General features: G+C 36.5%; 3 protein-coding genes across 7 annotated transcripts in view; 2 read left to right on the plus strand and 1 right to left on the minus strand.

Annotated features, from left to right (window-relative positions):
* Positions 1–162: 162 nt before the first annotated feature.
* LOC132101376 (RAS guanyl-releasing protein 4-like) lies at positions 163–8,201 on the plus strand. Of its 2 annotated transcripts, none has more exons than XM_059506297.1 (3): positions 163–663; positions 6,118–6,293; positions 8,032–8,201. In XM_059506297.1, exons 1-3 carry the CDS (start codon positions 641–643, stop codon positions 8,190–8,192), a joined length of 360 nt encoding a protein of 119 aa, XP_059362280.1. In that variant the 5' UTR covers positions 163–640; the 3' UTR covers positions 8,193–8,201. The 2 variants fall into 2 exon arrangements, with proteins under 2 accessions (XP_059362280.1, XP_059362279.1); XM_059506296.1 differs by having other exon boundaries at positions 165–663; positions 6,115–6,293.
* hnrnpul1 (heterogeneous nuclear ribonucleoprotein U-like 1) overlaps positions 6,287–23,652 on the minus strand; it is a 30,547-nt gene continuing 13,181 nt past the window's right edge. The window contains exons 17-18 of one of the 3 annotated variants that reach the window (XR_009423166.1): positions 12,932–13,037; positions 6,287–6,575 (exon numbers count right to left, since the gene is read on the minus strand). The gene's annotated coding sequence lies outside the window, so the exon portion shown is untranslated. Of the gene's footprint in view, positions 6,576–12,769; positions 13,038–23,652 lie in introns of those variants that run through there. The other 2 variants (XM_059506287.1, XM_059506288.1) reach the window with 2 other exon arrangements.
* On the plus strand, positions 8,328–23,245 carry LOC132101374 (RAS guanyl-releasing protein 1-like). 2 transcript variants are annotated; one of them, XM_059506295.1, is made up of 15 exons: positions 8,328–8,469; positions 8,566–8,697; positions 9,677–9,818; positions 10,117–10,290; positions 11,684–11,800; positions 14,642–14,917; positions 15,270–15,350; positions 18,301–18,405; positions 18,600–18,709; positions 19,647–19,797; positions 19,889–19,925; positions 20,012–20,149; positions 21,876–22,072; positions 22,221–22,335; positions 22,456–23,245. In XM_059506295.1, exons 1-14 carry the CDS (start codon positions 8,402–8,404, stop codon positions 22,329–22,331), a joined length of 1,839 nt encoding a protein of 612 aa, XP_059362278.1. In that variant the 5' UTR covers positions 8,328–8,401; the 3' UTR covers positions 22,332–22,335; positions 22,456–23,245. The 2 variants fall into 2 exon arrangements, with proteins under 2 accessions (XP_059362278.1, XP_059362277.1); XM_059506294.1 differs by having other exon boundaries at positions 22,221–23,245.

Raw genomic sequence — 23,652 nt, forward strand, 5'->3', positions numbered from 1 at the left:
GACACTTGTAAGTTTTCAATCGGCCTTTCAATAATTTCTAATTCGTATTACTTACTCTCACACTCTTTCAGAAGAGCTCAATCCCTCCCTCTCTTCTCTCTCACTCACTTTTTCCCCTCCCTCTGTCACACAAGCACACAGATGACAGTTCCCCTATCTGTCAGAGCCAGTGCCTGTATTTCAAATAGGGACTTGTTTGTATTGAATGCAGTTAGCTGTTTGTTGTGATCTTGCTGATTTTGACAACTTTTTGACCCCAGAGTTCTCATTTTTTCTTTATTTTTAATGCCCTGTCGTCGAATAGGGGTTCTTTTATTGATTGTTTTGGTTAACTCTGTGCCCTGTGGTTCACGTTCTCTGGTAATATTCAGAGAAAAAGAAAACAGGGGGTGTGTGAGAGTTAGTGAGTGAGTGAGTGAGTGAAAGAGAGAGAGAGAGAGACAGAAAGCTCTGAGCCACAGCAGCTGGTTTTCAGGTTTGAAGTTTTCACAGCCGTGACTGAAGAGCCACTGTACGTCCTAGCCTGTAAGAGGTCACTTAGTACCTCTGGCTGGAGAAAAGAGACTGCAAGACTTGACCCGATGGGACAAGTAAAGGTTTAAGCAGCCCGGGGGACACCAAAAGGACACCGGTAGACACCATGAATCGCAAGGAGTCAAAGAGGTACATACTTTCGACTGTCTTTTCAATTTTGTCTGTGCTTTGACAGGACTCCGTGCTCTTTAGAAATTATTTGATGTCACCTCAACACAACAGTCTGCTTTAGTTCTTCGTGTCACTGGGTGTAATGCACATTTGAGGTTTGATAAGTCTGTCTGTGCCTCACTTTGCAGCGCACTGCAAAGTGATCACTGTGGTTATCTGACAAAGCTGTGGTTTCTCCTTATGTTCTTCAGAACTTTGTGTTTAGGTTTCAGTTCTCTGCGAGAGAGACTGGCTAGTCACTCTCAAAACGGTTCAAACTGCACATTCATCATCCAGACTCTCCCGTTGAGGCTCAGACTAGGTTTGCATTTGCAGGATTGTGTAAATTCACATGTGTGCTGTGAAGTAGCAGTGGTGCTTGTCTCTGATCTTTAAGAGGGGATTTCGCACTAGGGAGATGAATTGTTTTTGACCTAGTTATTCTCCTGTGACCTGTTGTGGATAGAGGTATGTTCGCCGTTGAGTTTACAGTACATAAGAGGCATTAGCAGGAACATAATGGATGGTGTTGTGAAGAAACATTGCTAGTGTCAACTCATTTCAAATTTAATCTGCGAGTTAGCCAACGCTACATATGGAGTCAGATTTTAATATAAGTGATAATGCATATGATATGCTACATACAAACTCTGCCTGTCCATTATTACTGGTATAACGAGATAAATGACATAAAGCTACATGAGAACGGTAGAATCGATAGCTCTGACCAGGAGATTGGGGGGCGTCTGTTTTGTGCATGTTATCTCAGAGGTCTTATCTGATTGCTTGGAAATGACAAAGTTAGCAGCGACTACAGTGATGCTATCAGCGTATTACAGTCTTGTTACAGCAAGTTTTTGCAAGCATGTAATATTTGATATTTACTGTTTAATATTTATTCAGAATTTAAATATAATGAATATTAAAGGGATGATATATATTATGATATACAACCATATATGGGTGTGTGTGTGTGTAGCCTATACATAAACGAATGAATGTATTGTTACTACCGGTATATATTAAACACATTTACTGTAAAGTACACATTTATAATCATTTATAATACATTTGTTTAATACATACTTTATATATTAAAATCATATGTAAATATGTGTCTATATAATTGTACATTATACATTATAATACACTTATTTAATATATATTTAACATATATGTAGTGTTATATATAAGATTAATGTTATAATATACAGTACATAGTTTAAAATACAGTTTAGAACAAATGTATTTAAATTCATTTTAAATTTATTTAAAATTCATACCTATGAATAGCCGTATTTGTCAAATATACATATTTTGTTGTCATGTCTGACATCTATAGGTACATGGAGCAGAGATGGAGCAGGTGCAGATAGACTAATGGAGGAAGAGATAGAGCAATGGTGGACGACAAACAAGGCCTTCAAAGGGCTCTGGCATCAATTAATCAATTAATGAGAGAAAGGGAGGAATTTGCATGTTCCCTGACTGTGTGTGTGTGTGCGTGTGTATGTGTGTGTTTTAGTGCCGAGAGAAAAAAGAAAAAGAGGGAGATGAGGAGAAAGCGGGAGGCATGAGGGAGAGGGTTGGGGTAATGGAGCTGGAGATGTATCCAGGAACTGGGAGTAAAACACTGGCTACTGTGGCAGGGAAGGGGTAGGGGCATGTTGGGGGGGATTTCCAAAGAGAAAGGAGAAGTTGTTTTCTAAATGACATGAATAGAGCAAAGGCTGCAGGAGGAGAGGAAGAGAAAGTGAGCGAGTAGGTGCTATGCATGGCTGAAATGCTCATATGACTGCAAATGTTTCACTGGATTATGATACTGAATGCCAGGGTGTCATGTGCGGATGCAAACAAACCACAATGCTGCTCAAAAAATCTTAAATTCATTGTGCTAAAACAGCACACGTAGCTTTTTATACACATAGATTTATTGTAAAAAGAATCAAGGTTATATATACTACTGTATATTAGATCATTAGATCAAAAGATGCTTAATTATTTATTTTCGACCAAAATCCAAACTATGGAAGCGTGTGTTCACATTTGTTTTGCGAACCTTCAACGTTAAAATTAAAACACGTAACGTACGAATGTATAAATGTATAAAAAAATTACCAGACTTAAGTCACAATTGTGTGATATGAAACCATAACACTAAAGACTGGAATACACTACATGACGTCAAAAACACTGAAGAGGTTTAAAAATATTAGGCATCACACACTTGTTGACTGTAAATAGTTACAGAGGAAAAACTGTACGATGGAGGAGCACACACTAACAGACCAAGTTGTTCCGAAAACAATAAACTCACACAGAAACACGTGCCTTGTTGCTAGGAGAAACGTGACAAAAGTAAAGTCTTTTCCCATTATGCAATTTTTTATGAAATCAGCAGACTGGCTCTTTAAAGAGTCTTATATTCCACCCTGTCATATCTTAATGATATAAACTTGAAACTTTGAAATATAAAGGGTTTTTAGAAAACAAGCTAGAGGAACAATTTTGGTTTTTGATTTCAATTTTCAAAAAGAATTGCAGTATCTTTATAATATCAGTATTGTATCGTGAGCCAAATATCGAAATCACCAGATCCTAGCTGATACAACGCTGCATATAAATTTGCATAGACTTGATTACAAATTCATTTACATTAACCAAGAGCATTTTCCCTCATTTGTTTATGAGTCTGTATCCATGTGTATGTGTGCTTTTCTCAGGCCTGAGCTTTTGAGCTGCAGAGTGTGTATTGTCATCAGCTGTAGAGCAGGTTGATGCAAATAAGCGCGTGCGAGAGAGAGGTGAAAATATGATGGGGAATTTGCATATTGAAGTCATGTTTAATAATCAGCCTGACAGAAATAGAAAGAACCGAAGAGAAGGAAATATGAAATGTATTTTATGGAGGCCATGTAAAAAATGTCTCCCTGGTCTACAAACATCAACTGAAGTGAATTCACGCTCTTGAGTGTGTATTTGTGTGGGCCTGATCTCAGTGGTTAGGTGTTTGGTTTGCTTAATGAGGTGAGAAGGTAAACGTCAGTGTATCTGTGCGTGGAGAGAATTGAAAACGAGTGTGCTGAACTGGACACTGTTGTAGGAGGAAGGGAGAGAGAACGGTTAGGAGGGGTTTGGACATTCTAAGAACTCATCGCTACTTCTCTGCAGTCACGGCCAGCTTCCTGTTCATGTCACTGTCGTCACAGACCACAGTGATTCTTGCTGATGCTGTCACAGACACAACTCAATGTCCAAGTCAGAAAAACACCTTTAAATTTGACATTAAGCTTCATGCACCTACATTACACAGCAGCTGTGACTTTTACAGACTGTTACCCTGATGTACAATGTTGTTGTTCTCTTTGTGTGACTGAAAAAATACACCGCAAAGCAGAGAGACAGCGTTGCTTATCTACACTTTACAACTGTCTCTCTTCCTGTGACATTGATGGCCTGAATACTGACACCTACTGTATATAGTGGCAGATATCAAAACACAATCCTACATATAAACTTCAACATACCTGATCTACCGGTAGGGCTTGCAGTGGCACATGTACACAGGCCTGTCCTGGAGACTTCAAGGGGAACCCGTCCCTCTCAGGTATAATGTCAAAGGCTTCAGGGGATGTAAAAAAGGATGTTAGAGAATATCATAAATGATATTTCCTTTCAAATATGGATGTACCTACAGGTTTTAATCAGAACAACTGACTTCGCAAAGACCTGCCCTCCTTAGTTACTGTTGTTATGTCCGACTTGTTAGCATGAAATAAACATGCATGAACATCGGAAGGTGTTTTATTTCTGTAACTGTGGAAAGACATCAAAACATTTTTTCAAGTTCAAGTCCACCAACGGTAATCTACTCTCCTGTCTGATTTGTTTGTTGGACGAAAATGTCAGATTTTGCATTATGATGGGTCAGATCGACTGTCAATCAAACTTCCTGTGTGCTTCTGTGAAACTCACAGCAAAAGTACTAAGTTGGTTGCTGGGGTTTTGCTATTCAGTCACTTTTAAGGTCTTCTGAGGGGGCTTTAGCATGGTGCCATTCTGCTTAGCTTAGTTAAAGTGGTTAAAGTGTGTGGTTAGGACATTTTAAGGCAATTCTAAATGGTTGTTAAGACATTTCTAAGTAGTTTTTGGGGTGTTATGACAGTTTACTGAGGTGTTTCTAAGACTACATTACAGAGTATATTAGTAACCACTTAGAAACACCCTAGAAACCACTCAGAATACCTTAGTAACCACTTAAAAACTCCCTAATGAACTGTCAGACCACACTAACAACTAGGGGGTTTCTAAGTAGTTGCTATAGGGTGTTCTGGCTGATTGCTATAGGGTATTTATAATTGATTCCTAAGGTGTTCTGAATGGTTGCTAGGACATTTCAAATGGGTTGTTAAAGCATTCTGTGCAGTTACTATGGCATATCTAAGTAGTCATTAGTGTGTTTTGGCAATTTACTGAGATGTTGGGATGTTTTGGCTGGATGCTCAGGCATTTCTAAGTATAATAGTATCTGTTTTAGCTGGTTGTTAGGGCATTTCAGATGTTTACTAATTGGTCCAAGTCAAAAGGACCATGTCTCAAGACTCTACAATATTCTGGCCCTTAAATATGACTTGCCTCTCTCCTACTGTAGTTGACTATGATCATTTTTATGATGCCTGGCATGTGTAACCTTGGGTCGAATAGTGAGAAAAGTAACTAGACAGACATGTGATAACACTTGGGGATGGTTTTAGCAAAACAGAGCATTTATCATCACCAGATCTTATCAGCTTTATAAATATACATATATATACTTTTTTGTACATATAACCCATGACATGCAAACATGATTAAAGCCCAGCCATCACTGCTCTGGTTTTCTGTGCATTATTAAAGAGATAGTTCACCCAAAAATGACAATTCTGTTATAATTTATACATAACATGTTGTTCTAAATCTGTATGTTTCTTTCTTCTGTTGAACACAAAAGAAGATATTTTGAAGAATGTGTGTAACCAAACAGGTGACGGTAGCCATTGATATTTTGGAAAGTTTAGAAAAATGTGAGGGTGAGTAAATGAGAACAGAATGTTCATCTTTGGGTGAACTTTCACTTTAAAGAACCACATCTGAAGTCTTCAACACCAACATCGCAAATATTAAACGGATCACGATGCTTCTTAGCCTGGTAAAGGCCAGCGGTTTCTGTGAAACGTCTGTGCACTGACAAGTGGTAAAAACTACATAAACTGTCTGCTGCTATGGATACTTTGTTTTGTTTATTTGTGAGAGAAATGCTTACATTCTTGCCACACTTGTACAGCTGATCACAATGGTTGTTTGAGTACACCTGTACATTGTTAGGACTGGGTTCAGTATATTTCAGCAGCAACAAGCCCCAAAACTTAATTTTTTTGTGCGTGTCTCCAGCAGCAGGAAGTCCCGTCAGGATGGAGGAAGTGTGATAAAGAGCAGAAGACCCGTGCAGAGGAGGATGACATGCCCCATTCCTCAGGATATCAGCCGGGCTCTTCAAAATCCATCGGCTCATTCTTCTTTCCGCTCTGCCAGCCTGGATGAACTCATCCTCCGCTGCCTCCACTGCTTCGGTCAGTGTCCAACTCGTCTCTGTCTGTCTATCAATAAGCCCCACTCCACATGACAACCATTTACATTTACATCTGTCAGGTCAAATATTGACTTCCGGGTAGTTAAAAGAAGGACAGCTTACATCACAAGTCACAACATAAAGTCATAGATCTCCCACATTCCACTTTCCCGGGGTTCTCAGCCCTGTCTCTGGCCTCATGTGCCCATCATTCCCAGTCTCCATGTGCCAGCCGGATTATGTAAGTCTGCCGAGTAGTGTGAGGGATAGAGGGACAGCAGCTCTTGTCAAAGAGAGAGGGAGAAAGAAAGAGAAAAAGAGAGAAATCTTTTGGTTTACTAGCATTCAGGGCCTGGGAATATGTTTGTCTCTCTATGCTATTGAGACAAAGCCTGATTGTGCGCCTCAGTTTCGCAGGCCTACCCTCTCTCTTGTTTTTTAATCATCCCCTTATGCCTTTTTTATTTGAAATGTGCTCAAGTATTTGGACTAGTGATACACAATGTAGCATATTGGTTGTTGGCTGATATTAAAGAGTTTTTAATTTATAAATTCTTATTTACCTTATTTTAACATTTAAATGACATTTTCCCATAGACTGTATATAAACAGCCTTTTCCTAATACGCTCTTGAAAGATAATCAATATTAATCTTTAGCAAATCTTACAATGAATAACCATTTTCACAGCCTAAATTCACATGTGGAAACACATGGTTTTAGCTTTCAGCGTGTCAGTTTTTCATTTATTTAAATAAAATAGTATTGATTTTTTTACTGACTTCTGACGAGAAAGGGAACAAGTCGAAACAGAGAGAATATTGTCAATATATCGGCCACAACATTAAAATAATATTTAACTTGTCCTGCACTATTTCTGCTAAGTATGAATTATTTCTTAACTCATGCAGTCCCTGGAAAAAACAAGTAATATGTTTAAAATATATTTAAAGTACTGAGTATATAGTACTTAGTATATAGGTCATATTTACTGACATATCCCTTGAAACTTACTGTTATTAAAATTATTATTCAACTTTATTTGGATTACTAATGATGCACAATGTACATTTCTTAATATCAAGCCTAAAATGTGTTTTAATGTCACGGTTGATGAAGATAGATTATATGATCTTTGAATAATATGCAAGATATTTAAAGTGTTCCTAAAGTATACTTGCAATAGTTTCACTTTAGCACAACAAAATATACTTCGGTATACAGCACTACTTCGGCACAGTACATTAAGTACAAAATGAGTTCCGATTTAGCAGACGTTAAGTACACCAAAAGTACTATCGCAGGATATTTTTATGAAGTACATAAATATGTAGTATTATGCTTAGCATGTACTAGTAGCCATCCTAAAGATGCTAACAAGTGAGTAACACGATCAGCTTATAGCATTCATTATCATCCTCGCAGAGGCATTTTTGTATCAGCTGCATATTGCGAGCAACATAAGTTTAAAATGCATTTTAGTGCATTCATTGTTCACTCAGGGCATAGTGAGGAGAGGTGTGTTTTTACTTCTTTAAGTGATCAGATGTGTGATTTTTAGCTGGCGGGCAATGTAACAAGAAATACAATTATATTGAAAGAGCATTCCAAGCCATTCTTATGAAGGACAATATAGAAATAGACTTGAAGCTGGGCTAATCTGTTTAGAAACACTTTGTAACCACATATAAATGTTGTAGAAACCTTTTTGTATCTGATTCTGAATATTTTGTTTTTTAGACTCAGATGGGAAGCTGATTAGAGGGATGCAGCTTGTCCAAATGACCCTGATGATGCATAACTGGGTCGTACCATCACACATCTTCGTCCAAAAGCTGCTTTCTCTATATCCTCTTCAAGCCCCACTGCTAATATTTTACTTTGACCTGAACCTTAATTGAAAAAGATATATGCAACTGATCGCAGAACAGCTGACAGTCCATCATTCATAGGGTTCAGTAACATGCAGCCTCACATGGCTCTTAATCCCACTGACAAAGAAAGAAACAAGAGCCCTGTGTTACTTTAGCCTCTTTATTGAGGGTGGATTCATTTCTCAGAGCGTAAGGGTTTGTAATCTCGCTGTTGTGTGGTTCTTCCTTGACTTGTGATGACGTATAAGGATTGTCCTGCAGAGAAAAGGGGACAGAGGCGCCTACAAATCTGCCACTTCATCAGGTTGGTGGATCCACAACATTCACACGTGCACCTAAAGATCCCTAAATGAACGAAAGGATTCATGTTTGTCCTCTGCATCTTCTGCGTCTGTCTCAGGCATTGGATTAAGCAGTTCCGAATCATGTTTGAGGTGGATCCCCTGTTAGAAGAAGTCATAAGAGATCTCTGGGCTCTAGTCAGGAGTGAGGGGACCAGTTCACCCAATCATCTCTTCATTACACCATACATGTGAGCGTTTTTACGTTTGAGATTCAAATGGCTTTATTGACATGGCAAAAAAAAAAAAAAAAAAAAAAAAAAACTGTCGTTGTCATGTATTAAACATTCCCTATATGCGTCTATATGTGTGTGTGTGTATGTATAGTAGATAGATAGATAGACAGACAGATAAAATACACTGAACATAATGTATTATGATCATACTAGTCTATAACATGAACTATAATTCTATAATAAAGAATTATTAAATTCTAATAAATTCATTATATTATATATTCTGTCACTCACATTATTTATCAAATGTAATATAGGTAATAGCTATAATAAAGAATTATAAAATATTAACTATGTTATAATAATCGTACATTCTTTTTCTATAAAGTCTATAAGTTTTTTCTTTAATATATGCAGTGTATATATATATATATATATATATATATATTTGAAATATATCAGTCTGTGTGTAATGAATGAATATAATATACAAGTAATATACAAGTTTCACTTTTTGAAAGGAATTAGTGAAAAAAATCAACTTTTTGATGATATTCTAATTATATGACCAGCACCTGTATATATATATATATATAATTGTTTTATTTTTAATTTGTCACATTACAGAAAAGTTATTATTATTTTTAATTATTATTATATATTATTATATAATATATAGTAATAGTGATTTTGTTAAAAATGTAAATATTATAATTACATTATATATTATATTAATATATAAACATTCTCCCTCTCTCTCTCTCTCTATATATATATATATATATATATATATATATTCTAATTAAATAATTACCAAATTATTGATAATATTAATAAAGCAAAAAATGGTTTTGTGTACTATGTGACAAGTCTTTGAACTGAATATGTCATTTTGACTGTCTGTATTTGTTCCTGACTTTATTCTTGTCTTCACCTGTCAGATTTGTGACGATCTGTTTGGTTTCTGTTTGTCCATCACTATGTCTGAAACCAGTAATCCTCCAGTGAATGTTTCCCAGACTCCCTCTCCCTCTGTGAAGAAGAGGAAAGTTTCACTGCTGTTCGACCACATGGAACCAGATGAGATGGCTGAACACCTCAGCTACCTGGAGTTCAAAAACTTCTGCAACGTCTCAGTAAGTCACTCACCCTGAAGGCTCATGACAGTTTCACTCAGATTCCCTGACCAGATGTTGCTAGTGCAAACTGAGTTTTTATCTGATGGTTCAACCTCAGTATATCGCTGTAGTGACGGCACAGCCTCATACCGCTGAAGCTGACTAATAAAACAACCATGAGTACACCCGTTGTACTCAAACCTGGACGTGTCGGTTCATATCAGAGGATCATTATTTCTTGCTCATCACATGTGTGTGCTTAGCACATCTGGATTTCAGATTCAGCTGTGCCTGTTGTTGTTATGTGTCACCGTAGTTTCTGGACTACCGCAGTTACGTGGTCCATGGCTCTGTGAGGTATAATCCGGCGCTCGAGCGCTCTGTCATGCTCTGCAACGGAGTCTCCCAGTGGGTCCAGCTCATGATCCTCAACAAACACACCTCACAGCAGCGAGCAGAGGTCTTCACCAAGTTCATTCATGTAGCACAGGTAATTACAAATGCACACACGCTCAACTCAGCGCATTGGTAGCATTCAGGAAATACAAACAACCAGATTACATTTAGTTTCTCCTGAGAAATTTATAGTAATGCAATATAATAATTTCATGACACCTACAATGAGCTCTAAGGTTGTTGAATGTTGGTGTATGTTTCTGTGAAAGAAAATTGCCAGCTAATTTCTCAATGAAGAACTACACTACTCATAACCCAACCCTAAAAAAATTAAATAAAATTGTGCTGCCAAATAATTAATCGCGATAATATATAATATATATAAAGATTTTTAATATATAAACAGCATATTTTTCTTACATATTTACAAGCATGTCTTTGTATTGCCATTTCTACACCATTTTTATTTCTGGTTTTAATTACATTTTTGGGATAAACGACATACTTTATTTTTATACTTACAACAAATGATCTATAATCAATAGTTAATGTAATTATGTAATCAATCATTGTTTAACCATCATTTATCACTGTTGCAATACAGCATTGGCAGTGCTTTGTGGAATTCCTAGTGCATCTTTTTTTTTCTGTTTTTGAAACTTTAGCTTCAAATCAACATTTGCAATGGGTAATTCATTTCACAGCTGGTTGGTTTGGTTCATGGCTTTAAACTATTTGAATTTTTTAAATGCCTTTAGATAAAAATACTTCCGCAACCAAAGTCACTACAAAAGTGAGCAGTCAGTGTTGCGTTATGTTGTGGATCTGAAAATGAAAGAACTGTACAGCACACGTTGGAAAACATATGTTTCATCAATGCTCTAAAAAGGACTGCAATAACTTTCTATCAAGACACTAATGTAAAAAACTCTAGGGAGAGGCCCTGCATGACAAAATATGTGGTTTTACTCCAACCCTGCAGCAATTCGTTTGAAGGTTGCCGTGATATCTGTCCGTGAGGTGTCTGACTCATTTTAAAACATTTTTTGGGTTACAACATTCACAATAATTTAAATTCATCATATGGGTTGATGATCGACGTCTACCAGGACATGCCAGTAAGACAGCTCACTCTAAGGATGACATTTATTGTATTAGCTCAGAGGAAAAGATTACATCAGATGTGCTTTGTGTGCTGCCCTGCTTTTAACCACACGAACAGCAATGTGCGAACAAGACAACCCAAAGAAAACACCTAGGAAATAAGCAAATGCGTCAAATGATGTGATAGTGAGGAAATCTGATATAAGTGTGCCATTGAGAGTAATGTTCCTGTATTGGGAAATGGTTTGGGAGAACTCTTTGCGTAACTGTTGTGCTTTTTACAAGAAAGAGGATGTAAGCAACTCAATGTTGACATGCATTCATAGAGAGAATGTAATGTTACGAATCAGTTTTTTTTTCTTCATCTGTACCCGTTTGAGCAGAAGCTGAGAGCTCTACAGAATTTCAATACTCTGATGGCGGTGATAGGAGGTCTGTGTCATAGTTCCATCTCTCGGCTCAAAGACACAGCCAGCCTGCTGTCCTCTGATGTCACAAAGGTCAGTCTGACCCCCGCAATTGCTACCCACATCCTTTTTGCTCTCATGCAACTGTTTTTATAAGGGCTTAACCAATGGCATGATCTTAGGCCATTGATTTTTTTAGTTATTGATGTATATTGATCTTTATATTGATTATTTGATTAGTTAGAAACACCTACATCACAATATTTGCTTGGAGGTCACATGTTATGATAAAGTCATTTACAAAACATTCATATTAATATCAAAAATATCTTAAATTTATACAGCACATGTACACCACAAGTTGCTTCAGGTTTTGGAGAGTAGGGTACTTTTAAGAAGCATTTGGGAAAGAAAAATGGCAAATTGGTGTTTGATGAAGGTGCAAAATGGAAAAGATAAATAGTAAATTCTAAATATCAAGAATGAATGATTTTGTAATAATTTACTATAAATATGGTAATAATTTAGCATAAAACATGGTTGCAGTTCCAGGTGCGTCTGCTGCAGTGCCGAGATAGTTTGCAGTAAATATGAACATGGACTGACACGGAAATGTAGTAATTACACCATAAATTTATATTATTAAAGTCTACTGTGTTTTACAGTCAAAGGGGTTTAAAAAGGGTTTAAAGGGGTCATATGATGTTGCTAAAAAGAACATTATTTTGAGTATTTGGTGTAATGAAATGTGTTAATGCGGTTTAAGGTTAAAAAAAAAAAAAAAAAACCTTCTCCACATACTGAACATTGTTGTTTCTCCTCTGTGCCCCGCCTTTCTGAAACACTGTGTTGTTTAAAAAGCTCATCGGTCTGAAAAGCGAGATATGCTCTGATTGTGATTGGCCAAATGCCTCAAGCGTGTGACGGAAATGTTACGCCCATCACCATACTGTGATGGTGTCTCAGAACATCGGCGATACAAGACACTAACGATAAAACCCATTACAAACTAGGCATTCGTTGCATCCAGTGGGGACATAATTAAAGATTATAATGACTTATACTGTGTTTTTATGTGTTGCGTTGCACCGCGCCACGTAAAGATAAAACCATGTCTGCATTTATGATCAGAGAAACGACAAACAACAAGCGCTACTCTACACTGCTCAAAACTTGCGTTTGAATTGTCAGTGGCAAATCCTTTACGTATGTAAACGTACTTACAGACTGTGAGTCTGAACAGCCGGCATTGTAGTCTTCTCTCCCAGGATCAGGAAACAGTCCTCCATAAAATGTGCTGCACACATCTGAATATTTGGCTTAAACTGTTCTGGAACAGAATTTAAATACAACTTAAACACTGGTTTCTATTTGTGTCCTCTTTTGGAAGGTCAAACAAAGATTTTTAGCTTTCACAACGAAACCGCGTTACCGCAACATGGCTCCGGTGGCAACAGCAAGAATCAAAGTTATGCCTTCTTTCTTAGTGTGAAATTTTGGCCGGCGTTATGCAAATCTTCCCAGATCGTGATGTAGATATGTGGGGGCGTGGACGAGTCTTAACTTTTATAAAGAATATCTCTTTGGGTTTGAGACTTTAGTCTTTGCAACTTTAGGAATTGTATAAAGTCATGAACCACTTGTAACACTCCATAGAGTAAGGAAAACATGAAATCGCATCATATGACCCCTTTAAAGGGAAAGAGCCATTTTAGATAAAGAAGGCAATAATAGATGAAACTCATGGAGGTAGGAAAACAGAGTTCTTTATGAACCACAGGATTGCTTTTAATAAAGATTTCAATGCAAAATAAAAGCCAGTAGAGCTGACTGTTTCTGTCAATGGTCAGTTTATGATAACTTAAGAAAAGTAGTTTAAATGTTTTGCCAATTGCTTGAGCAGCTTAATATATAAGTCTAGAAGTAAATGCAAAAGTAAAAAGCATTGAATAATGTGTTGCTTATATTTATTGTGTTTAAGCATGTCTGTGAAAGTTTGTATTACTGTACTGTGTAAAAAAAGAAAAGAATTGCAATGCTACAAAAGCAGTTTCAGTGACAATTTTTGAATTTGCAATAAAAATAATAGATAAATTATGTTTTTGTGGTAAACAGTCACGGATCGGTAGCAGACTCTTCTTTGAAAGTGTCTGTGCTGCTTCCTTTCACAAAAGTCACCTGAGAGGGGCATTCCCCCATTTTCAAAAATGAAATTCAGGCCCTGAATAAATATAGAAAAATCCTAATTAGAGTATCAATATAAATAGTTATAAATGATAAAATGAAGGCTTTAAAAAGATCGGTATCGGTGATCGGTATCGGCAGATACTTCGTTCTGTGATCAACGATCTGCCTCAAAAATCCTGATCGGAGCAGCCCTAATCATTGTTAACTCATGTTTCGAAAGCACGTTTAAAAAATATTTTTATTCAGCAAGGATACATAAAATGAATCAAAGGTAAAATCATTTATAATATTACAAATTTCTATTTCAAAGGATTGCTTTTCTTTACAAGTTTCTGTTCATCAGATATTTCTTAATCAAGTTTTCCACGAAAATATTCAGCAGCACAACTGTTTTCAACATTTCTAATGAGAAATGTTTCTTATTCATGTTTGCCATCACAGGAATACATTATACTTTAAATATATTAAAATAGAAAATGTTATTTAAAATTATAACAATATTTCACAATACTACTATTTTATAGTATTTTTACAGCATGAGATCTTTTCAAATGCAAATGTTTGAACAGAAGTGTACATTATGCTAATCTGTTCCAATTATTAGCTATTGAAGTATATGTTGAAATGAACATACCTAAGACATAAACATGTATTATATACTGATATCTTATGTTAGACAGTACACTAACTAATGTGCTACTGATAAAAGAACAAAATGAGATCTAACTTCATGTTGTTTTCTCACAGACTCTCAGTGAGCTCACAGAACTGCTGTCATCCTACAGCAACTATTCAAACTACAGGCGCGTGTACAACGACTGCACTGGATTCAAGGTGCCCATCTTGGGCGTTCACCTCAAAGACCTGATCTCCCTCAACGAAGCATTGCCAGACTACCTTGAGGACGATAAGATCAACCTGGGGAAAATGCAGCATTTATACAGCAACATTAGTGACTTGTTGGCCATCCATGACTGCACCCCACCGTTTGAGGCCAACAAAGACCTGCTGCACCTGCTAACGGTGAGACAAAGGGAAAACAGTGGTTTGAGAGGGATTTGTTGTCAGAGGAATGTGTCACTGGAAAGCCTCTATTCTCGGAAGTGTTTGTTGTGCCTCATGCTGTGGGTTATGAATACCTGACTAGGCCCCATCAGTACAAGGAATAATTGTGCCTATTTTGAAGCGTGTAAACAGGCTTTTAGTTCATTTCTACAGAGAGCCGGCATCTATTTATAAGCTAAACGAGTATTTTTGAAATCAGCCCTCATCTTTGTGGTTAAGCTCGGTTGTTTGTGTGTGATACTGAGAGATGTGGATTGCAAACAGTGGGCGTCCTCTCATGTGTAACCGTTCTGCCCCGCCTTGCCAACAGCTCTCGCTAGACTTGTGTTACACGGAGGACGAGATATATGAGCTCTCCTACACCAAGGAGCCCAAGAACCCCAAAATTCAGGTGAGGCTTTCAAAATAAACATTGCATTGTATATTGTATACATATATTGTCTCGCTATAGGTCATGCTCAGGGTTCAGGATTCACTTAAACCTGTAACGCTACTCTGTAAAAAATGATTTTTCAAAGTTGTAAATTATAGGAGTATCTTTTATAACAGAACATTTATAAAAGAAGTCGTGGCCTAGTGGTTAGAGAGTTTCGAATTCTGAGTATGGGTCACCATACTTGGCTGAATGTCACGTCACTTTTTTTTTTCACATTTAAATCTTTCTACTTTTCTGTTTACATTTTATGTTTACGGTTATATTTAAAGAAAAAATGTGTTTAATGTAATGTTACTTGCTGTTTCTTTGTAATTAATTGTGAAATTGATTAGCAATTTCAGAAAATTTTTACAACTGTTTCTACAATTCTTTTTCCGTGCAGATATTAGCATCAATTACATTTCTCATTCTTATATAAATGTATATATTAATTTATTTAAAAAAGAAGAAAAAAAAAAAGAAAAAGAAAAATGCCATTAACACATACACTGAAAAATGGGGTAGGATTTACTTTGATTAAATTTCACAAATAATTAAAAAAGAAATGACAATAACACATAGAATTATAAATGATTTTCACTCCAAGTAATCAGTTTTATTTTCTGCTTCAAAATAATTACTTATTTTGCAATTACTTGTGTGTGTGTGTATGTGTATATATATATATATATATACACACACACACGTGTATGTATGTGTGTGTGTGTATATACTGTATTTACACACACACACACACACACACACACACACACACACACATGCTGAAATCAAAACAGGGACGATAATAGGTGAGCACCAGACAATGATATTGCCGTTTGCGCATTAGTTCCGCCCACTACAGGAAAACCTGTCAGTTCATAAAAGCTGACAAAATCCAAAGGAAATCATACAACAAAGATTTTCGTTTACATGTAGCCTGTCAAATCATGTATGTAAGACTATCTTGCTCTCACCAAAGCGGTGCGCAAGTCGTGTGCCATTACACTAGAGCTCACGGCAGAGCGATTTTGCAAAAAATGTATATCTAAATTTTTTTCTGAATGTTTGACCGATTCTCTTTTTTATTTTTTGTGATTTTTAACTACTCAACTTGAAAATGTAACTACAATATGATTCAAGTTACTTCTTTATTAACCCTCTAGTTAAAGAAAATTCTATTCCAAGTGCAGCACACATGAAGTAACATGATGTAAATGTTAAACAAATCACTTGTTAAATATCCTTGCAGAAAATATGCAAAAACTACAACTACATATTGTACAAACTTGTCTTATACATATTATATTCAGAAATAATAAGAGGGAAATTCTTTTAGAAAATCTCAAAAGTCAAGGTCATTCAAATGCAAAATGATTGAAGGTATAACACCAGTAGACTTTTATTAACTTCAAATGTTCTTTAAAAACAACAGCAGCTTTCAGCCTGCCACCATGATACAAACATCAAATATCAGACTTACAGTAGTAGTTGTTTAAAGGTTGTTTTTCGATTGCGCTTATTTTCCATAGTTTTTTCTGTATAAAAACATGGATGTGTTTGACTGTTGCGCTAGTGTCTCTTGTAGCGTCTCATGCATGAAACGGCTTTCTTAAAACACTGCGCTCAAGTTAAAATAAGTTCACTCCCATCTTCTTTCATGTTTTACCTTTTCCTATGTTGTCATATGTTGTATGTACATTTAATACAGGCGCGCTGGGCATACATTGAGATAAACTGAAAAAAAGCGTGGACCGACCGCTTGATGGAGAGTGAAACTCTGAAGCGCTCAGTCATTGTGTTCAGCAAATGAAAATACATTGGTACTAAACTTATACTGACTGCATAAACTGTATCTACTACATGACATGGATCCATTCAGAATAACTAAACACAGCAACATAAACATGACAAATAGTGGAAACAACATGAAAGTATGGAAATATCTGTGCCTGTGCATAAATACAATGCACAAACAGTGCAAATTCAAATATATAAAATTTGTAACGTATGTTACACAAAGAAAATGCATTAAAAGATGCGAAACAGGAAATTGTATTGCAGACCTAATTGTGTACCATAGCAAGTCTCTTAAAATAAAACAATTTGACCTTTTTATGACAAATTGAGGTTATTTCAAGTTGTAAAATGTGAACTCCCTCCACCATTACAATTTTGTCTTTTTTGGGTGCAATAATCACTCAAACAGAAACACAGGTCAAGAAATCTCGAAACATCCCACAGACAAATCAAAATATATGGACCATCAGATCACTAAAGGTGTGCTCTTTTTACACAAAGCAGAAAGAAACCAGTGGAAACACTATACCAACCATACAGAAACGCCCTTAAAACCACTCAGAACATGTTAGCACCCATGTATTGTAGCAACACCCTGGTAACCTCAAGCACCCTGGCATTATCAGAAACAAGCAGCACTCCGATTTTCTTCAGAAGATATGAAAATATAGTAGTCTCTAACATCTAAAGACTGCATATTCAAATGTTGACGTGTTTTACATATGCAACAGGCTGCTATTAACGCCCTTAGCCAGTATCTTCATATAGTCTGACCTTGTATGTGACCTGTTTATAGACAGGGAGTATCCCGTGCTAATGTGTGGGTACAGGGCTCAGCGCACTCCTCTTTGTGCAAACACACTTCAAAGAAAACCACAAAAAAAGACACATTGCTGGAAGACGCACGATCATTATCTCCGATGCTTTCAGTGTGGGTGTTGTTACGTACAAGCTTTTTTGATTGTTTCCTATAAAGCCTCTGCCTGTGACAGCGTTCGCGTTTTACAAATAAGCCAGCATCATTTGTATAGTGTTTTCACAGCAGCATTTCTCAGTTGCTGATCTTGTGCGAGTTGGTGTTGAGTGTCAAAACAAAACTGTCAGGTCTCTAACCACCCTTTCTCTGTAGCCCGTAGCTCCAGTGAAGCCCCCAGTGGTAGCCGAGTGGGGATCAGGAGTGACTCCGCGTCTGGATCCCGACACCATCTCGAAACACGTTAAACAGATGGTGGATGTAAGTGAGAAACGTGTTTATTCCCACTTTTAGGGCCAGTTCCTTAGTGTGACACTGCGACGGCCAGTTCCTGGCTGTCCACTCTCACTTCCTTAATAGCATGTAGGCCCTTCAAGGCCAAATGTCACAGGCTGATAATTTTAGAAGTCGGCGTCATATATTTAAGATCACAATGATTGTGTTGCCCCCTACAGTCTATCATGAAGAATTATGACTTGAACATGGACGGATACATTTCTCTGGAAGATTTTGAGAAGATCGCTGCAAATTTCCCCTTCTCTTTCTGCACACATGAGAGCGATAGGTGAGACGAAGTCTTTTACACTCTGACAGATGTGACAACTGAGAATAAACAGGGTTGTGTTAATGACAGAAATGAAACTGATGTATTTACACTTTCGTTTAAAAGTTTGGGGTCAGTTTGATTTGAGGTGTTTTGAAAAGTCTTGTATGCTCACCAAGGCTGCGTTTATATGATCAAAAGTCATTTATTTGGTCAATGTCGTTACAATTTAAAATCATTGATTTCAGTTTTATCATATATTAAAATGTTATTTATTGCTGGGATGCAAAGCTGAATTTTCAGCCATCATTATTGGAGTCTTCAGCGTCACATGAGCCTTCAGAAATCATTCTTATATGCCGATTTCAGAAACTTGGAGAAACATTTCTTATCATCAGTGTTGTGCTGCTTAATATTTTTTATGGAAACCAAGATACATTTTTATCAGGATTCTTTGATGAATAGAGAGGGAGTATCCCATATAAATAAATAAATATTGACCTCAAACCCAAACCCCATAAATTTCTTATATGATGAACATAGCTACCATTTCTGAAGTATATATATATATAGACAAGCTCATTAAAAGGCTGAAATGTAAGCTGGTATTTAAATAAACAGATTTTTATTTTATTCAAAAGTTGAAGCAAGTTTAATTTGCCAAATCAAAGTTGGTGAGTGTTGTGAAACCAACAGGCAGGAAGCCATTCTGTTGTCATGTGACAAAGAAAAACATAAAACAGGAAATATCACAGACGACCCCTCTAGAACTTTGAAGTTTCAGATTAACCAATCAACAAACCAATTCTAGGTATTGAAAAATATACCTTTCCCCCTCAAATTATATAACCATAGTTTAAAGATTTATCATTTTAAAATTTGAGTGTAAAAATCTCATTATATATTTATATATAAGTGTGTGTGTGTGTGTGTAAAATGCTTTGTTCTTTATTTTCAGGGAAGGAGAAATCAGTAGGGAGGAAATCACTTCATATTTCATGCGTGGGATGTCGGTGTGTGCTAAGCTTGGCTTCAACCTCCACAACCTTCACAACTTCCATGAGACCACATACAAAAGACCCACATTCTGTGACACCTGCGGAGGATTTGTGAGTGTTTAAACTAAGGACCATCTCATTTTGTGTTTCTGATTTGTCTTTGTACATTATCTATCTTTTTTCCCATCTCTTTTTCCATTAGTTATGGGGAGTCATAAAACAAGGCTACCACTGTAAAGGTTAGAACATACAGATCTTAATCAATCAGTATCCTATATACTGTCACCTCAGGAACATCGTAACCCTGCTGCACCTCTCTCTGCAGACTGTGGTGTAAACTGTCATAAGCACTGTAAGGATGTGGTGGGAATGGAGTGTATGAAGAGGTTCCAGGTGACCAGTAGCTCTTGTCCCTGCACCCCGGGCCCTGTATCAGGGCTCCACACTAAGGGCAGCAGCTGGAGTGAGTTTTATTTATATCTTTTTTTCAGTCTTGATATACATTAAGAAAGATGGCCATTATAGCATAATAACATCCAGAAGAGTGATCATTGCAGAAATAGGTTATTTTGCAAACTTTTGACTGTGAACTATACCATTTTTTTTTATCAAATTAAATACTGATTTGAGAACCATTTTATTGTGGACCAAAAAAGAGACCATGGGGTGAAGATGAAATATGAAACTAGCACAGCTAAAGGAAACCTAACACACACTCTCATATCAATTTGTTACATTTTCAAATTCACAGATTTTCATTTTTGTAAAATCTGCTTACAGTCTGGTTTGGTTCATGCTTGCTAAACCACATGAATCAAATCATACAAAAATGTATTCGTATTTTTCGGACTATAAGTCGCACCTGAGTATAAGTCGCATCAGTCCAAAAATACGTCACGATGAGGAAAAAAACACATATAGGTCGCACTGGACTATAAGTCGCATTTATTTAGAACCAAGAGAAAACATTAACGTCTACAGCCGCGAGAGGGCCCTCTCGCGTCTGTAGACGGTAATGTTTTCTATTGGTTCATTTCTCTCGGTTCATGTCAAATTAATTTTGATAAGTCGCACCTGACTATAAGTCGCAGGACCAGCCAAACTATGAAAAAAAGTTCGACTTATAGTCCGGAAAATATGGTACTTATGTTTAAAAACCCTATGAAATAGCTTAATGAAGCCAGGCTGAATGTGAAATGGCATACTAGCATACTCGTCTTACTATTTCTGCCATGTAAAGGATGCTACTATGCTATTGTTCGATAAACTATTTAGTGCCGTCAAACGATTAATCGGGATTAATCGCATCCAAAATAAAAGTTTTTGTTCACATAATATATGTGCGTGTACTATGCATATTTATAATGTATGTATAAATACACACACATGCATGAATAATTTAAGAAAATATGTTTATATATTAAATATATTTTTATATAATATAAATTATATGAATATATACACATTTAAATGCATGTAAATATTTTCTATATATATAATATATGTGTTTATATTTAAATATACATAATAAATATACACAGCACACACACATATATATTATGTAAACAAAAACTTATTTTGGATGTGATTAATCGCGATTAATCATGTGACAGTGCTAAAAGTATTTAAGGGGGATTTCAGGCATATAAAGATGTGGAAGAGTCACAATACGAAAGAAAACATCCGTCGTTACTTCTGTTACATTGCCAATATAAAATGGCTAATAGGCTTTAACTATGTGATAGACATAAGGTCAAACCCAAACCACGCACTATGACATTTCATAGTATAATAATAGTGTGATTAGTGTGAAAAAGCACACAACCGAAAAACAAAACATGGAATGTTGGACATTCATAAGACTCCGATTATGAATGACAAAATAACCTAATACAATTTATACCCTACCTACATGGTTAAGAACATAGCGTTTAGGTGCACTGTGCGTCATTTGGGATGCAGCTACAATCTAATACTTGCTACTTGCTTTCGATTGTAAATCGTATCGTTATTCAAGAAAATATTTAGTTGGAGAGAAGATTATGTAGTGTAGAATGTTATCAATACTCTTGGTCTGAATCCACTGTTTATGAATATACTAGCATCAAAAGCCACACAAGTTTTAAAAGAAATGCTAAGCTGAAAGATGACTTATTGGCTCTTAACCCATTTCCCGGCCTTTCAATCAGGTTCTGAAGAGGAAACATTTGTCTTTCCTAATGGAAATGGATCTGAACACTCCAAGGGCCAAACTTCATCAGACAGCGACGCAGAGGCAGCCACACTATCAGACAGGTCCACTCAAACAGACCCAGGAGTTTGGACACCGGTGGCCAAACGGAAAGATCGCCTTCCTTCCCAGAAAAAACGTCCACCCCTTGAAAAGGTATTGCCATAAAATATATCTTGCATATTTTCTCAGCGAGTATGGCGGATATATTCATAATATATTGCATAGAAAGCTAATTTGGTGAGCAAGACAGCATACAGTACACTTTTGAGACTAATGTTACCTGCCTGCCTTATCATCCCAGAGTGCTACACTACCAGCAAGGGTGCGAGGTTCATCTGCCCCTAGTTCTCTCCTACAGGAGAAAATGGATGAACTGAAGCTGAACAAAGATAAACGAAAGGAACCAGACTGAACTAGTATGTGCATGTGGCCGTTTGTTTGTGTGTGGTGGAACTGTTAAATACACTGGACAGAAAAGACTGAACAATATGTCCTCATCTTTCTCGCCAATTGTCTTGTTCTATTGTCTTCAACAGATTGTTCATGACGTTCATTAAATGTGATGAAATTCTAGCCAGAAGGAATTTTATTTAAGGAATTAAAGCTCTTTAAAACCCTGTTGGTGGATCTGTATGGTAAGAACTCTCTATGCACCAGCGTCAACTGCCAGTGAAGACCAGATCAATGGACCTCACATCTCCACAAGTACTCAAAAGTGGACTGCTACATCTTCGATCTCACTACCACTCATCTTTATATGAGACAGAAGAACTATCTTACCTTTATCACGGAGAGCGAGTACAAAACTGTTGCCTTAATATTCACACTGATGGAAAATATACACTGTGAACAACTGTATAGAACTTGAACAGCAAGAATGTACCTCCTCTGTTAAGGGACGTGATTTCGGTGCTGATATAATACCCACAATGCATCACTGTGCCTTATGTAATGAACAATTCATTGAGCAGGAGACAAGGGGTGTTATATCACTGTTTAGATCAAACAATAGTCTTGTCTCAGTTCAAAATGATCACAGTCTGCTTTGTTAGTGCTCGTGTCCATTCGGTGTATTCGAGCACGAGCATTAATGAAAAAGAACGGGAGAGTGACATTAAGGGTCAATTCAAACAAACACTGTGGACCTATTTTAATTTGTTTTTCTAATATGTTTTCGGTTCGATCTTTTGTCAACTCCAACTTGAATGTCTGTTTTACTAAATCTTGAGTTTAGGCTATAGATTTTTATTTATTGAGGAATGATAAAGCTTAAGTATTTTCCACAAAGCACTGTCTGATGTGATTAAAATATGAATGGAAAAGCGATTGAGGTGTTTCATTGGTTTCATGAGTCTGGCTAGAACATCACCATTGTAAATCATGTTGGAATTGTTTTAAATCATCGTCAGAGTCACGGTAATGTTTTATCATTTCATTCTCAAGGCAAAAACTAAATGGATTGGACAGAACAAATAACGTCATTAAATATGAAGTTAACAGATCCAAAAAAAGCCTCAGCTACGATGAACATTATTCAACGCTCTTAAAAATGGCAGACATTTTTTATTATCAAGATGGATACAACTTTTTAACATTCTTCATCTTCTTATCTTGTGTGGTTGTGATGGCAATGAGTATATTAAACACTGAACAACTACAATTTAAACAAAATACATGCTTTTCACTGTCACGTCTTAATGTGTTAAATTAAGACTAAAATAGTTGATTCAACA

This window comes from Carassius carassius, chromosome 23 (genome assembly GCF_963082965.1).
Source record: "Carassius carassius chromosome 23, fCarCar2.1, whole genome shotgun sequence".
NCBI lineage: Eukaryota > Metazoa > Chordata > Actinopteri > Cypriniformes > Cyprinidae > Carassius > Carassius carassius.

Bases quoted from the DNA above. Each gene is read 5' to 3' on its own strand.
- LOC132101376 (XM_059506296.1), top strand. From the start codon at position 641: ATGAATCGCAAGGAGTCAAAGAG. The intron at 664-6,114 runs GTACATACTTTC...GCGTGTCTCCAG, and splicing joins AATCGCAAGGAGTCAAAGAG to CAGCAGGAAGTCCCGTCAGG. The intron at 6,294-8,031 runs GTCAGTGTCCAA...TTTGTTTTTTAG, and splicing joins CCGCTGCCTCCACTGCTTCG to ACTCAGATGGGAAGCTGATT.
- LOC132101374 (XM_059506294.1), top strand. From the start codon at position 8,402: ATGACGTATAAGGATTGTCCTGCAGAGAAAAGGGGACAGAGGCGCCTA. The intron at 10,291-11,683 runs GTAATTACAAAT...CCGTTTGAGCAG, and splicing joins AGTTCATTCATGTAGCACAG to AAGCTGAGAGCTCTACAGAA. The intron at 19,926-20,011 runs GTTAGAACATAC...CTCTCTCTGCAG, and splicing joins ACAAGGCTACCACTGTAAAG to ACTGTGGTGTAAACTGTCAT.